The 16,630-nt window shown below is 42.3% G+C and overlaps 1 protein-coding gene across 1 annotated transcript in view; it reads right to left on the bottom strand.

The window, feature by feature from the left end:
* tlcd4b (TLC domain containing 4b) overlaps positions 1-16,630 on the bottom strand; it is a 51,434-nt gene that overhangs the window by 11,804 nt on the left and 23,000 nt on the right. Inside the window, exon 3 of the mRNA XM_028599462.1 lies at positions 11,360-11,449. Within this exon, the coding sequence (XP_028455263.1) occupies positions 11,360-11,449 (90 nt within the window). The remainder of the gene's footprint in view (positions 1-11,359; positions 11,450-16,630) is intronic.

A 16,630-nucleotide genomic window follows, 5' to 3' on the forward strand; every position in this document is an offset into this window, starting at 1 on the left:
CACACACACACACACACACACACACACACACACACACACACAGACACACACACACACACACTCAGACACACACACACACACACACACACACACACAGACACACACACACACACACTCAGACACACACACACACACACACACACAGACACACACACAGACAAACTCAGGCGCACACACACACACCGAGAGTAGAGAACAGAGACTAGCGAACCGAGACTAGCGAACCGAGACTAGCGAACCCAGACTAGCGAACCCAGACTAGCGAACAGAGACTAGAGAACCCAGACTAGCGAACAGAGACTAGAGAACCCAGACTAGCGAACCCAGACTAGAGAACCCAGACTAGCGAACAGAGACTAGAGAACCCAGACTAGCGAACAGAGACTAGAGAACCCAGACTAGCGAACCCAGACTAGAGAACCCAGACTATCGAACAGAGACTAGCGAACAGAGACTAGCGAACAGAGACTAGCGAACCCAGACTAGCGAACCCAGACTAGAGAACCCAGACTAGAGAACCCAGACTAGAGAACAGAGACTAGAGAACCCAGACTAGCGAACCCAGACTAGAGAACCCAGACTAGAGAACCCAGACTAGAGAACCCAGACTAGAGAACCCAGACTAGAGAATCCAGACTAGAGAACAGAGACTAGAGAACAGAGACTAGAGAACAGAGACTAGAGAACAGATAGAGAACCCAGACTAGAGAACCCAGACTAGAGAACCGAGACTAGAGAACCGAGACTAGAGAACCCAGACTAGAGAACCCAGACTAGAGAACCCAGACTAGAGAACCCAGACTAGAGAATCCAGACTAGAGAATCCAGACTAGAGAGCAGAGACTAGAGAACCAAGACTAGAGAACCAAGACTAGAGAACCAAGACTAGAGAACCAAGACTAGAGAACAGAGACTAGAGAACAGAGACTAGAGAACAGAGACTAGAGAACCCAGACTAGAGAACCCAGACTAGAGAGCAGAGACTAGAGAGCAGAGACTAGAGAACAGAGACTAGAGAACCAAGACTAGAGAACCAAGACTAGAGAACAGAGACTAGAGAACAGAGACAAGCAAACCCAGACTAGAGAACCCAGACTAGAGAACCCAGACTAGAGAACAGAGACTAGAGAACAGAGACTAGAGAACAGAGACTAGAGAACAGAGACTAGAGAACCCAGACTAGAGAACAGAGACTAGAGAACAGAGACTAGAGAACCCAGACTAGAGAACAGAGACTAGAGAACAGAGACTAGAGAACAGAGACTAGAGAACCCAGACTAGATAACCCAGACTAGAGAACCCAGACTAGAGAACAGAGACTAGAGAACAGAGACTAGAGAACAGAGACTAGAGAACAGAGACTAGAGAACAGAGACTAGCGAACCCAGACTAGCGAACCCAGACTAGAGAACAGAGACTAGAGAACAGAGACTAGAGAACAGAGACTAGAGAACCCAGACTAGAGAACCCAGACTAGAGAACCCAGACTAGAGAACCCAGACTAGAGAACCGAGCAGTTCGGGTGTTTTTTCATGAACTGTACCACCCCTACTGTATACTATCCCTGTATGGATGTGATATGATTTCTCAGGTTAAACTCTTTGTGAAACATGAACAAACAAACGATGAATGCCCCAGAACTTTCTTTTATTCTCCAGTTTGACAGTCCGTTATAACGGAAAAAGAACATAAATAAACTACTTTAACGTAGATTTTCTTTAGGGCTTTATTACGTGGTATCGGATCGGTGCATCAACTCCAGTACTTCCCGATACCGATACCAGCGTTTTAGGCAGTATCGGAACCGATACCGATATCGGAACAGCTCTATTGATTAGTCGACAGAAATCGTATAAGTGTTAGTCGACTAAGAATTTCTTTAGTCGAGGACAGCCCTAGTGACTAGCATCTAATGACCAGCAAGCCTCGTCTTACCGCTGCTACACACACACACTTCGGCAAAGACCCGCCCTACTTTGCATCTGATTGGCTAGAACTTGTTTCATTGGTTGGTGGAAGTTCGATGATTGGTTAAATCCGTAGACCGTATGGTTAATATGAATCCAGCGCAGCAAAACAAAATCCCATGTGGACTTTTTAATTTATTTATTTTTCTAAAATAGTCATACGCCAGAAATCAGGCACCAGGCCCGAGTACTTACACGCCCCCACCCTCTCCCCCCTTAAACATTTTCTCATCGAATCTACACGATTCACGTAGGTCACCTATTTTGGTTTCAAAACGGCGAATTTTACCGAAAGGTGAGTGATTTTCATGTCTGTAATATGCTTTTACATCCGTTTTGGTGAGCCAAGAGGGCAGATATGCCTTTTTAAAAGTAGCTCTACATTTACGGTGGCCAACCATAATTATCAGCTGAATAACTTAGTGCAGGCGATCCAACTGTGTATCTCTTAAGTTACCCCACTAATAATGCCCGAAATGATACCAAACTTCTACACTAGTACAAATAGATTATGCACTCGTAAAACGATGGATTGGAAAGTCTGTAAGTACACCAGGAGTTGATGTAAATAACTCTTGCCTGCTGGCTTCTGCTCTCTGCTGCTACTGGCAGTAAGACGAGTGCTTAGGGACACAAAGAATATTTATTAAATTTAACCCATTTAGGCCTAAAACGCCTGCTAAAAAAGGCCTTTTTTGCCTAAATACTTTTCTGTAACCCCCTCCCAAAACCTAAGGGTTTCCAGAAATATTTGTCAAAATTTGTCAAAGCCTACTAAAATCTTAATTTCTCAAGCTCTATAGCAGATAAAAACATGGAATGAAAAGCATTTGAGAGCTTACTTTGTTGGCTTTCAACTTGAGTGACTTGCTTGGCCATTATCTTCAAATGCATTTAAAAAACAAATAAACAACAAAAATATCAAGAATATTTAGAAAATCAGTACAGATCCGTTTTCATTTCATTATTTCATACTTTTGAGGTACCAAAGTGACAAGTGAACATAACTGATACAAAGTTATAGAAAAAAAACCAAAACAAAACCGAGAGTTACTTCTTCTTAACATAACAATTACATATTAATTCATGTTAATTTTGTTTCTTGTATCATTTGGATCAAACTTTGGATAAAAGCGTCTAAGAAATCATGACAAAATCCCTATTCATCTCGGTCACTCACCCCAAGAATATTTCAGTAAGTGCTGTAGAATAACTAGCAGGAGACAACTTATAATTGAGGTAAGTTTGGAGACACTACCTTATTTAATCATTAAATTAATACATATTTTTGTTGCATCTCTTTTCGGTGGTGTAATTTGTACACTCGTCTTCCTGCCTGGTAGCAGCAGAGAGCATTAGTACATTTCCAAGATAACTGCACCTCCCATCATGCCCTTTACCTCCCGCTCTCTGGGTGTGTTGCTGTTCTCAAACTCAGTTCCCTTCGGGAAACAACAAACTTTGAGCTAGCGAGCACGCTTGAATGTCAAGTTTTGAAGAATATTTGGTTCGTGCAACAAGTCAGGTCTGCTCGGTTCTTTCGGGGAATGATGATAAAGATTTATAAAGAATATGTTTAGGGCATTTCCTCTCTAACTGGGACGTTTTGGGACTGATTGGTTACAGTAAAGCTGCCCTGCCAGATGTATTTCCTGACTTTGTGGTGATGTCTGAAGGTCTACCATGGACTCTGTAACCTTGGTTACCTTGTTTCAAGCCATTCTAGCGTGGTGTAGAAAGCCTGCAGGAAGACTCAGCTCGATTTCTGCCAGTTCTCATTAATATTAACAACAAGCTAAGCTGCTTGACTCTGACTGTTAATAAGGGAAATAATTCCACTAATGAACCCTGACAAAGCACACCTGTGAAGGTAAAACCATTTCAGGTGACTACCTCATGAAGCTCATTGAGAGAACACCAAGGGTTTGCAGAGTTACCAAAAAAAGCAAAGGGTGGCTACTTTGAGGAATCTAAAATATAAGACATGTTTTCAGTTATTTCACACTTTTTTGTTAAGTACATAATTCCATATGTGTTCATTCATAGTTTTGATGCCTTCAGTGAGAATCTACAATGTAAATAGTCCTGAAAATAAAAAGGAAACACATTGAATGAGAAGGTGTGTCCAAACTTTTGGCCTGTACTGTATGTATGTCTCTGTGTGTTTGTTTTTATATATATATATATATATATATATATATATATATATATATACACATATACATATATATACACATATACACACATATACAGTGGGGGAAATAAGTATTTGACCCCTTGCTGATTTTGCAGGTTTGCCCACTTACAAAGAATGCAAAAATCTACAATTTTAATCATATGTACATTCTAACAGTGAAAGACAGAATCCCAAAGAAAATTCCAGAAAATCACATCATATGAATTTATTAAAATTGATAACCATCTGATGAGGAAAAACAAGTATTTGACCCCCTGGACAAACAGCAAGTATTCTGGCTCCTACAAGCCAGTTAGTCTTTCTTTAAGACACAGCCCCAATCCGAACCAATTATCTACATCAAATATACCTGCCTCACCTCGTTACCTGTATAAAAGACACCTGTCAACACCCAAACAACCAGCATCCAACATCACTACCATGGGCAAGACCAAAGAGCTTTCTACGGACATCAGGGACAAGATTGTTGATCTGCACAAGGCTGGGATGGGCTACAAGAGAATCGGAAAGCAACTTGGAGAGAAAAGATCAACTGTCGGTGCAGTTATCAGGAAATGGAAGAAGCACCACACAACCGCCAACCTCCCTCGGTCTGGGCCTCCATACAAGATCTTGCCTCGTGGGGTGTCCCTGATCATGCGAACGGTGAGGAATCATCCCAAAACCACAAGGGGGAACTGATGAATCAACTGAAGGCAGCTGGGACCACAGTTACAAAAGAAACGGTTGGTAACACACTACGCCGTCATGGATTGAAATCCTGCAGCGCACGCAAGGTCCCCTGCTCAAGAAGAAACATGTACAGGCCCGCATGAAGTTCGCCATTCACCACCTGGACGACTCAGAAGAGGCCTGGAAGAAGGTGATGTGGTCAGATGAGACCAAAATAGAACTTTTTGCCTCAACTCAACTCGTCGTGTTTGGAGGGCAAAGAACACCGAGTACAACCCAAAGAACACCATCCCCACCGTCAAGCATGGTGGTGGCAACATCATGCTTTGGGGGTGCTTTTCAGCCAAGGGGACGGGACAACTCCATCGTATTGAGGGGAGGATGGACGGGGCCATGTATCGTGGAATTCTGGACCGACATCTCCTTCCCTCAGTGAGAGAGCTGAAGATGGGTCGAGGATGGGTGTTTCAGCACGACAACGACCCTAAGCACACGGCCAAAGCAACAAAAGAGTGGCTGAAGAAGAAGCACATCAAGGTTCTGGAGTGGCCTAGCCAGTCTCCAGACCTGAATCCGATTGAAAATCTTTGGAGGGAGCTTAAAATTTGAGTTGCCAGGCGACAACCTCGGAACCTGAATGATTTGGAGGCTGTCTGCAGGGAGGAGGGCCAACATCCCTGCCGAAATGTGCACAAACCTTGTCACCAACTATAAAAACCGTTTGACATCTGTGCTGGCCAATAATGGCTTTTCTACAAAATATTAACATGCTGTTTGTCCAGGGGGTCAAATACTTGTTTTTCCTCATCAGATGGTTATCAATTTTAATAAATTCATATGATGTGATTTTCTGGAATTTTCTTTGGGATTCTGTCTTTCACTGTTAGAATGTACATATGATTACAATTGTAGATTTTTGCATTCTTTGTAAGTGGGCAAACCTGCAAAATCAGCAAGGGGTCAAATACTTATTTCCCCCACTGTATATATACACATATATATATATATATATATACAGATATGTATATACATATACACATATATATACATACATATACACATATATATACATACATATATACAAGGGGGGGGTGAGAAATTCAACAGCGTGAGAAAATACCGTCATAGCAAAGTGCAAGGCTCATGCTGCAACAGTGAGATTATTGGGGCTGCAACTAACCATAGGTGCAACTTACAGGGGGTGTGTGTGTACTCGGGGAGACTGATCAGTCCAGCTGCCTTTTCTGAAGTAAAGGCCCAGACAGCTAGAGGCAGGAGGAGGCTCAGGGAGAGGGAGAGAGAGAGAGAGAGAGAGAGAGAGAGAGAGAGAGAGAGAGAGTGAAGCAGAGAGAAAAAAGGAGAAGAGCAGGAGGAAGGAGGAAGGAACGAGTCTTGTAAGAATGTAAGGGAGAAGTGGGAGACAGAAAGCTGAATAGAAATGTTTTAAAAAGACTGGTTGAGATGTTGGAAAGGGGGAAGAAAAAGGAAGATATTCATGCAAAAAAGAGCAGAGAGAGAGAGAGGGAGACGGAGATCGACAGAGAGAGAGAGAGAGAGAGAGAGAGACACATAAAGAGAGAGAGAGACCCAGAGAGAGAGAGAGACCCAGAGAGAGAGAGAAACCCAGAGGAGGGAGAGAGAGAGCGAGAGAAAGAAAGAGAGAGAGAGACCCAGAGAGAGAGAGAGACCCAGAGAGAGAGAGAGACCCAGAGAGAGAGAGAGAGAGAGAGAGAGAGACAAAGAGAGAGAGAGAGAGAGAGACCCAGAGAGAGAGAGAGAGAGAGAGAGAGAGAGAGAGAGAGAGAGAGAGAGAGAGAGAGAGAGAGACAAAGAGAGACCCAGAGAGAGAGAGAGAGAGAGACAAAGAGAGAGACCCAGAGAGAGAGAGAGACCCAGAGAGAGAGAGAGAGAGAGAGAGACCCAGAGAGAGAGAGAAACCCAGAGGAGGGAGAGAGAGAGCGAGAGAAAGAGAGAGAGAGAGAGAGAGACCCAGAGAGAGACCCAGAGAGAGAGAGAGAGACAAAGAGAGAGACCCAGAGAGAGAGAGAGAGAGAGAGAGAGACAAAGAGAGAGAGAGAGAAAGACCCAGAGAGAGAGAGACCCAGAGAGAGAGAGAGAGACCCAGAGAGAGAGAGAGAGAGACAAAGAGAGAGAGAGAGAAAGACCCAGAGAGAGAGAGACCCAGAGAGAGAGAGAGAGAGAGAGAGAGAGACCCAGAGAGAGAGAGAGAGAGAGAGAGAGAGAGAGAGAGAGAGAGAGAGAGAGAGAGACCCAGAGAGAGATAAAATGGTAAAGACGATAATCAGAGGCTTAATCCACTCAATCTACAACTCCATGGAGACTCCACTGACACATTAGATCCATCCTCTCACCTTCTGATGAAGCAATCCTGCTCATCCCTCCAAAAGATTTAAACTACCAACCCCCGATGATCCTTCTAATACCACCACCACCCCCCATCCTCCCATCTTCACCCCTTTATCGGTTTCCTCCCTTCTCCTGTGAGCCTATCACAGCTGCCGGTCTGAAAAAAAAAGCAGATTTGAGAAGACAGGTTTCTCCTAAAAGCGCCTGAAGCATTCACACTATTTAGTTTTTTTGGAGCCTGCCTAAATGACATTGATGCACCGATGTGAAAATTGTGGCCGATACCGATAACCGATATCCACCGATGTCGATATCTCTGTATAGAAAACACATTTTCATGATAATCAAATGAACTATTTTCCAAACTTTTATTTTTTGTGATTTATTTTCTGAAATGACTGATATTAGGCACCTTTACCTGTGTGCAAAATATGACTCATCAGAAAAAATTTAATATTTATAATTATATATAATTTGACATCGAACCGATACCGATGTGTTAAAAAAATATCACCATATCGGCCTGCGTGTGCATGTGTAATATCTATATATCTATATCTATATCTATATCTATATATATATATATATATATATATATATATATCTATATATCTATATATATATCTATATATCTATATATAGATATATATAGATATACAGTGGGGGAAATAAGTATTTGACCCCTTGCTGATTTTGCAGGTTTGCCCACTTACAAAGAATGCAAAAATCTACAATTGTAATCATATGTACATTCTAACAGTGAAAGACAGAATCCCAAAGAAAATTCCAGAAAATCACATCATATGAATTTATTAAAATTGATAACCATCTGATGAGGAAAAACAAGTATTTGACCCCCTGGACAATCAGCAAGTATTCTGGCTCCTACAAGCCAGTTAGTCTTTCTTTAAGACACAGCCCCAATCCGAACCAATTATCTACATCAAATACACCTGCCTCACCTCGTTACCTGTATAAAAGACACCTGTCAACACCCAAACAACCAGCATCCAACATCACCACCATGGGCAAGACCAAAGAGCTTTCTACGGACATCAGGGACAAGATTGTTGATCTGCACAAGGCTGGGATGGGCTACAAGAGAATCGGAAAGCAACTTGGAGAGAAAAGATCAACTGTCGGTGCAGTTATCAGGAAATGGAAGAAGCACCACACCACCGCCAACCTCCTCGGTGTGGGCCTCCACACAAGATCTTGCCTCGTGGGGTGTCCCTGATCATGCGAACGGTGAGGAATCATCCCAAAACCACAAGGGGGAACTGATGAATCAACTGAAGGCAGCTGGGACCACAGTTACAAAAGAAACGGTTGGTAACACACTACGCCGTCATGGATTGAAATCCTGCAGCGCACGCAAGGTCCCCCTGCTCAAGAAGAAACATGTACAGGCCCGCATGAAGTTCGCCATTCACCACCTGGACGACTCAGAAGAGGCCTGGAAGAAGGTGATGTGGTCAGATGAGACCAAAATAGAACTTTTGGCCTCAACTCAACTTGTCGTGTTTGGAGGGCAAAGAACACCGAGTACAACCCAAAGAACACCATCCCCACCGTCAAGCATGGTGGTGGCAACATCATGCTTTGGGGTGCTTTTCAGACAAGGGTGCGGGACAACTCCATCGTATTGAGGGGAGGATGGGCGGGGCCATGTATCGTGGAATTCTGGACCGACATCTCCTTCCCTCAGTGAGAGAGCTGAAGATGGGTCGAGGATGGGTGTTTCAGCACGACAACGACCCTAAGCACACCGCCAAAGCAACAAAAGAGTGGCTGAAGAAGAAGCACATCAAGGTTCTGGAGTGGCCTAGCCAGTCTCCAGACCTGAATCCGATTGAAAATCTTTGGAGGGAGCTTAAAATTTGAGTTGCCAGGCGACAACCTCGAACGTGAATGATTTGGAGGCTGTCTGCAGGGAGGAGGGGGCCAACATCCCTGCCGAAATGTGCACAAACCTTGTCACCAACTATAAAAACCGTTTGACATCTGTGCTGGCCAATAATGGCTTTTCTACAAAATATTAACATGCTGTTTGTCCAGGGGGTCAAATACTTGTTTTTCCTCATCAGATGGTTATCAATTTTAATAAATTCATATGATGTGATTTTCTGGAATTTTCTTTGGGATTCTGTCTTTCACTGTTAGAATGTACATATGATTAAAATTGTAGATTTTTGCATTCTTTGTAAGTGGGCAAACCTGCAAAATCAGCAAGGGGTCAAATACTTATTTCCCCCACTGTATATATATATATATCTATATATATATATATATATATATCTATATATATATATCTATCGATCTATCTATCTCTATCTCTATCTATCTATATATATATATATATATATATATATATATATATATATATATATATATATATATATATATATATAGATCTATCTATCTATAGATCTATCTATATCTATATATATATATATCTATATATATATATCTATATATATATATATCTATCGATCTATCTATCTATCTATAGATCTATCTATCTATAGATCTATCTATCTATCTATAGATCTATCTATCTATATCTATATATATATCTATATCTATATATATAGATCTATCTATATATATAGATCTATCTATATATATAGATCTATCTAGATCTATCTAGATCTATCTATCTAGATCTATCTATCTAGATCTATCTATCTAGATCTATCTATCTCTATCTATCTAGATCTATCTATCTAGATCTATCTATCTAGATCTATCTATCTAGATCTATCTATCTATCTATCTATCTATCTATCTATCTATCTAGATCTATCTATCTATCTAGATCTATCTATCTATCTATCTATCTAGATCTATCTATCTATCTAGATCTATCTATCTATCTAGATCTATCTATCTATCTAGATCTATCTATCTATCTAGATCTATCTATCTAGATAGATCTATCTATCTAGATAGATCTATCTATCTAGATAGATCTATCTATCTAGATAGATCTATCTATCTATATAGATCTATCTATCTATATAGATCTATCTATCTATCTAGATAGATCTATCTAGATAGATCTATCTAGATCTATCTAGATAGATCTATCTATCTAGATCTATCTAGATAGATCTATCTATCTATCTAGATCTATCTATCTATCTATCTCTATCTAGATCTATCTATCTATCTATCTAGATCTATCTATCTAGATAGATCTATCTATCTATCTAGATCTATCTAGATAGATAGATCTATCTATCTAGATAGATCTATCTATCTAGATAGATAGATCTATCTATCTATCTATCTAGATCTATCTAGATCTATCTAGATCTATCTAGATCTATCTAGATCTATCTAGATCTAGATAGATCTATCTATCTATAGAGATAGATCTATCTAGATAGATAGATAGATCTATCTATCTATCTAGATAGATCTATCTATCTATCTATCTAGATAGATCTATCTATCTATCTAGATCTATCTATCTATCTAGATCTATCTATCTATCTATCTATCTATCTATATCTTAAAACGGCCCAGCGTTGGGTAAAAAACGCAAAAGTCTGCAGACAGCGGTGTGGAGAGAGACGAGAAAAAGTCGTTCAGGTAGTCGGTTGTTAGGGAGTAGGCTACAGAAGTTATAGGCTCCGGTTATCTACAAGATTTTTTTAATGTAGTGGCTCAATATTTAAAGGATTTCGACAATATGGATAAGATTGAGGTCCAGTGTAAAATACCACTCGATGGTCTAACACACAGCTGATGGCCGAGCGCACAGCTGATCGCAATTCTCCTTCCACCTCCCCCAACTTGTCAAAGCCAGGCGACAAAAGCACAAAGCAAGCCGATCCACTTTTCCATGTTGATCACAGCATTAAAATGAGAAAAAATAAATAAATAAGTAATGGGGAAAAAAAGAAAAACAAGGGACATTTAGAATAGATAAAAATGTGCGATTAATTGCGATGTAACTCTGACATTAAATGCAACTAATCGCGATTAAATTATTTAATCGTTTGACAGCACTATAAGCAGATATACTAAAGAAATCCCAGTCGATGAAGACCAAAATACCGATTAGTCTACTAATAAGAGGAGGTAGCCCTACGTATTTGATTGTATTACAGTGTTGTTGAAGCACGAGTTAGCTTTCTGTTGCTCTTACCAGACGGGATTGGCGTTGACAGCATCATCGAACCACAGGATGTAGAGGCAGAACAACCCCACGATCAGAGCGTGCACCGTCGACACCAACCTGGGGAACAAGAAACACAAGAAACACCAAAATAGTGAACATGATGACAGGACTAATATAGGAGTGCAACTGAAATTTATTTCAAAAAGGACTAATTTTACTAATGTGCTGTTAAAATAACACTGAAATGCTGAGTTATTGACTTCAGACCAGGTTTTTGTTGATCAAGATAGCAATACGCCCAGAATGCACCTGAACACACCTCCCTGTAAGACCAGCACGCCCAGAATGCACCTGAACACACCTCCCTGTAAGACCAGCATACCCAGAATGCACCTGAACACACCTCCCTGTAAGACCAGCACGCCCAGAATGCACCTGAACACACCTCCCTGTAAGAACAGCACACCCAGAATGCACCTGAACACACCTCCCTGTAAGACCAGCATACCCAGAATGCACCTGAACACACCTCCCTGTAAGACCAGCACGCCCAGAATGCACCTGAACACACCTCCCTGTAAGACCAGCATACCCAGAATGCACCTGAACACACCTCCCTGTAAGACCAGCATACCCAGAATGCACCTGAACACACCTCCCTGTAAGACCAGCACACCCAGAATGCACCTGAACACACCTCCCTGTAAGAACAGCACGCCCAGAATGCACCTGAACACACCTCCCTGTAAGACCATCATGTCCTGAATGCACCTGAACACACCTCCCTGTAAGACCAGCACGCCCAGAATGCACCTGAACACACCTCCCTGTAAGACCAGCATACCCAGAATGCACCTGAACACACCTCCCTGTAAGACCAGCACGCCCAGAATGCACCTGAACACACCTCCCTGTAAGAACAGCACGCCCAGAATGCACCTGAACACACCTCCCTGTAAGACCAGCATACCCAGAATGCACCTGAACACACCTCCCTGTAAGACCAGCACGCCCAGAATGCACCTGAACACACCTCCCTGTAAGACCAGCATACCCAGAATGCACCTGAACACACCTCCCTGTAAGACCAGCATACCCAGAATGCACCTGAACACACCTCCCTGTAAGACCAGCACACCCAGAATGCACCTGAACACACCTCCCTGTAAGAACAGCACGCCCAGAATGCACCTGAACACACCTCCCTGTAAGAACAGCACACCCAGAATGCACCTGAACACACCTCCCTGTAAGACCAGCACGCCCAGAATGCACCTGAACACACCTCCCTGTAAGACCTGCATGCCCAGAATGCACCTGAACACACCTCCCTGTAAGACCATCATGTCCTGAATGCACCTGAACACACCTCCCTGTAAGACCAGCATGCCCAGAATGCACCTGAACACACCTCCCTGTAAGACCAGCATACCCAGAATGCACCTGAACACACCTCCCTGTAAGACCAGCACGCCCAGAATGCACCTGAACACACCTCCCTGTAAGAACAGCACGCCCAGAATGCACCTGAACACACCTCCCTGTAAGACCAGCATACCCAGAATGCACCTGAACACACCTCCCTGTAAGACCAGCACGCCCAGAATGCACCTGAACACACCTCCCTGTAAGAACAGCACGCCCAGAATGCACCTGAACACACCTCCCTGTAAGACCAGCATACCCAGAATGCACCTGAACACACCTCCCTGTAAGACCAGCACGCCCAGAATGCACCTGAACACACCTCCCTGTAAGACCAGCATACCCAGAATGCACCTGAACACACCTCCCTGTAAGACCAGCATACCCAGAATGCACCTGAACACACCTCCCTGTAAGACCAGCACACCCAGAATGCACCTGAACACACCTCCCTGTAAGAACAGCACGCCCAGAATGCACCTGAACACACCTCCCTGTAAGAACAGCACACCCAGAATGCACCTGAACACACCTCCCTGTAAGACCAGCACGCCCAGAATGCACCTGAACACACCTCCCTGTAAGACCTGCATGCCCAGAATGCACCTGAACACACCTCCCTGTAAGACCAGCATGCCCAGAATGCACCTGAACACACCTCCCTGTAAGACCTGCATGCCCAGAATGCACCTGAACACACCTCCCTGTAAGACCTGCATGCCCAGAATGCACCTGAACACACCTCCCTGTAAGACCAGCATGCCCAGAATGCACCTGAACACACCTCCCTGTAAGACCTGCATGCCCAGAATGCACCTGAACACACCTCCCTGTAAGACCTGCATGCCCAGAATGCACCTGAACACACCTCCCTGTAAGACCTGCATGCCCAGAATGCACCTGAACACACCTCCCTGTAAGACCTGCATGCCCAGAATGCACCTGAACACACCTCCCTGTAAGACCAGCATGCCCAGAATGCACCTGAACACACCTCCCTGTAAGACCTGCATGCCCAGAATGCACCTGAACACACCTCCCTGTAAGACCTGCATGCCCATACCTGTATACTCTGCAACATTATTACTCTCAAAATATCTATTACTCATTGAATATGATCACCACTACTGGGCAATATTCAAATAATGTGCAATAACCCACACTGCATATCACACTGTATATAAACACACACCTTTTTATATGCATATAGCATCTCAGAAGTGTGCACCTTTAGGGCTGCAACTAACGATTATTTTAATAATCGATTAATCTGTCGATAATTTTTTCGATTAATTGATGAATCGGATACAAAAAAAAAGCATTAATTTACATAAACTCAATACAAACTTATTGTTTAAGTTAATAGTTGTGTAAAGTTAAGTAACCCAAATAGCAGATACGGACAAGTCACAGACAGAAAGACAGACAGAAAGACAGACAGACACACTTATTCATTAAATTATTACCATCATTGTAGTAAGTGCAAGTTAAGTTCATTTATACAACACACACTAATATATTTGTCATCAATAACTGATATGGGACAAAGCACATAATATACATAACAGATTGAAGAATTAATGGGCCAAAAAAGGCGAGTGAATAAAACCGTGTCTTTAGTCTTGTAAACTATACCCCCCCTGCTTTATTACTGTTATTACCGAGCTAACGCTAGCTCGTCATGCTAGTCAGCTGGATAACGAGTAAACAGCAGCACCAGAAGAGCTCCTGGAGGGACGGTACGTTCCTCCCTTCAGACCGGAACAGAAGGAGGATAGTGTAGTGACTTTACCCTGCTGTTGAACTCCCTTCCTCCTCATCAAGGACTCCAACAGGTTTACGTTTTAGGTGCTGACTCATCACCGTCGTGCGATTTATTTAGTGTGAAATGCTCCCACACCTCGGATGACTCGGGTCGTACTGATTTCTCTGGCTCCGCCGAGTGTTTCAGAACAACGTTACGGGTCTCTCCGGTCTCTTTCCGTATTTCCGCTCTGCTCTTTTTTCTTTTCTTTCGCTCTGCTCTGCTCTCAACTAAATTTTTTTTTTAATCTCCGCGACTAGGTGGCCTAATAGTTGCGCGACACAACGAATCGATAATTAAATTTGTTGCAAACTTTTTTTAGTTTGAATTTTATCAATTTGTTGTTGCAGCCCTATGCACCTTACCCCCTTTCTTTTTGCACCACTTCTTTTATTCCATGTTATTTATTTTACGTACATGTTGGCACTGGGAAAGGAGTTGCTTTTAATCTCATACATGTGTATAGTGACAATAAAAGGCATTCTCTTCTATACAACTAATCGGTTAACCTTTGCAGCTCTAGATAAGAGTTTTACAGTCAGGAATGGTACCTAAAGGCTAATCATTAAACCAAGGGCTGTGTATGTCTCTGCTGTCTTGTTAGCTGTCTGATAATAGCAGAAAGTCTTTTTGATCAGGCCTGACGCAGCGTCACCCCTGAACTTTGGAGTAGTTATCTGGGTCTCTGAAGAGGTACTTCAGAGGTCCAGTGGTCATTATCTCTCCTCTGGCAGGACTACAGTTTCTCCTCCGTCAACACACACTCCAAAACGCCAAAACTGGCTCTACAGGGGGCGGCCTCTCAGCCAGTAAGAGCTTGTGTCCCATGTAGGCTGAGTCCTTTACAGCAGGTTTGAATCCGAGCTGCTGCCCTTTTGCTGCGTGTCATCACCCATCTCTCTCTCCCCCTTTCCTGTTTATCTAATAAAAGAGGGAAAAGCCCCAAAGAATGATCTATTAGGGCTGTCGTCGACTAAAGAACTTCTTAGTCCACTAACACTTATAGGATTTTGCCGACTAATCGATTAGTTGATTTAATTAACAGAGCTGTGCTCTTTGAGAGGTGGTTAAGACTAGAAAAGCACAATATAAATGTAGTTAATTAACCATCTGTAAAACTGAGTTTCTCCACAATTAATCCTGCAAAAGCACCACTTTAAATCTTGTGTTTACCATAAATGTGAACAGAAGTTTCTTGGAAATAAGTAATGAAGCATGAATAAGAATAAAAAATGACTAATGGACTAAAGAAATCTTAGTCGACTAAGACCAAAACGACGACTAAGAGGTGGCAGCCCTAGTGAGTGAGTGAGTGAGTGAGTGAGTGAGTGAGTGAGTGAGTGAGTGAGTGGGCAGAAGAGAGATAGAGAAAGAGGAAGCAGACGTGTTGTAGATGCAACCGGAGCAGAGTTAGTGGTTATTCATGTTATAACGTGGTTAACACACTGAACATTTTAACAGCTGATTAACGTGCGCTTGTTGCCCCGTGTGCGCTGATGCTCACACAAACACACGTAGCCTACATGTGTCATTAGTATGAGGAAAAAAAAATAAATTTGATTTTAACCGTGTCGGGCTCGGACACAAATTTCTTAACCCTCCTGTTGTCCTCGGGTCAAATTTGACCAATTTTCAAAAAAGTTCCTCTATCAGAAATTTGGGTTTCTTTTAAATTATTTCAAATTATCAAAAACAATAACTTGGGTGGTTCTCTAGAATGCTCTTTACGAGTAAAATAAATGATCAGTTCACTACTTTCAATGAATTTGGGTCTTTTATTCAATTTCATAGCATTCGAAGAAAATAATTGATGAAAGGCGACAAATGTTGGAAAAAGCTTCAAAAATGTTGGGAAAATTCTTTTTTTTAAAGAAAAACGCAGCAAAAATCGGCAGATATATCAGGAAAAGCGACAAAAGTTTCGGGAAAAAAAGTTTTATTTAAAAAAAATGTCCTATAGAAATAAAGGCCATGAAATGCCCAAAAAATAAACATTTTCGCTCAAATTTCGCTCCGATCACACCACGAGTCAGAGCATGCTCAGTCAAGCCTGACCCAGAATCCATCTG

The sequence above is a fragment of the Perca flavescens genome, chromosome 15 (assembly GCF_004354835.1).
Source record: "Perca flavescens isolate YP-PL-M2 chromosome 15, PFLA_1.0, whole genome shotgun sequence".
Classification (NCBI taxonomy): Eukaryota; Metazoa; Chordata; class Actinopteri; order Perciformes; family Percidae; genus Perca; species Perca flavescens.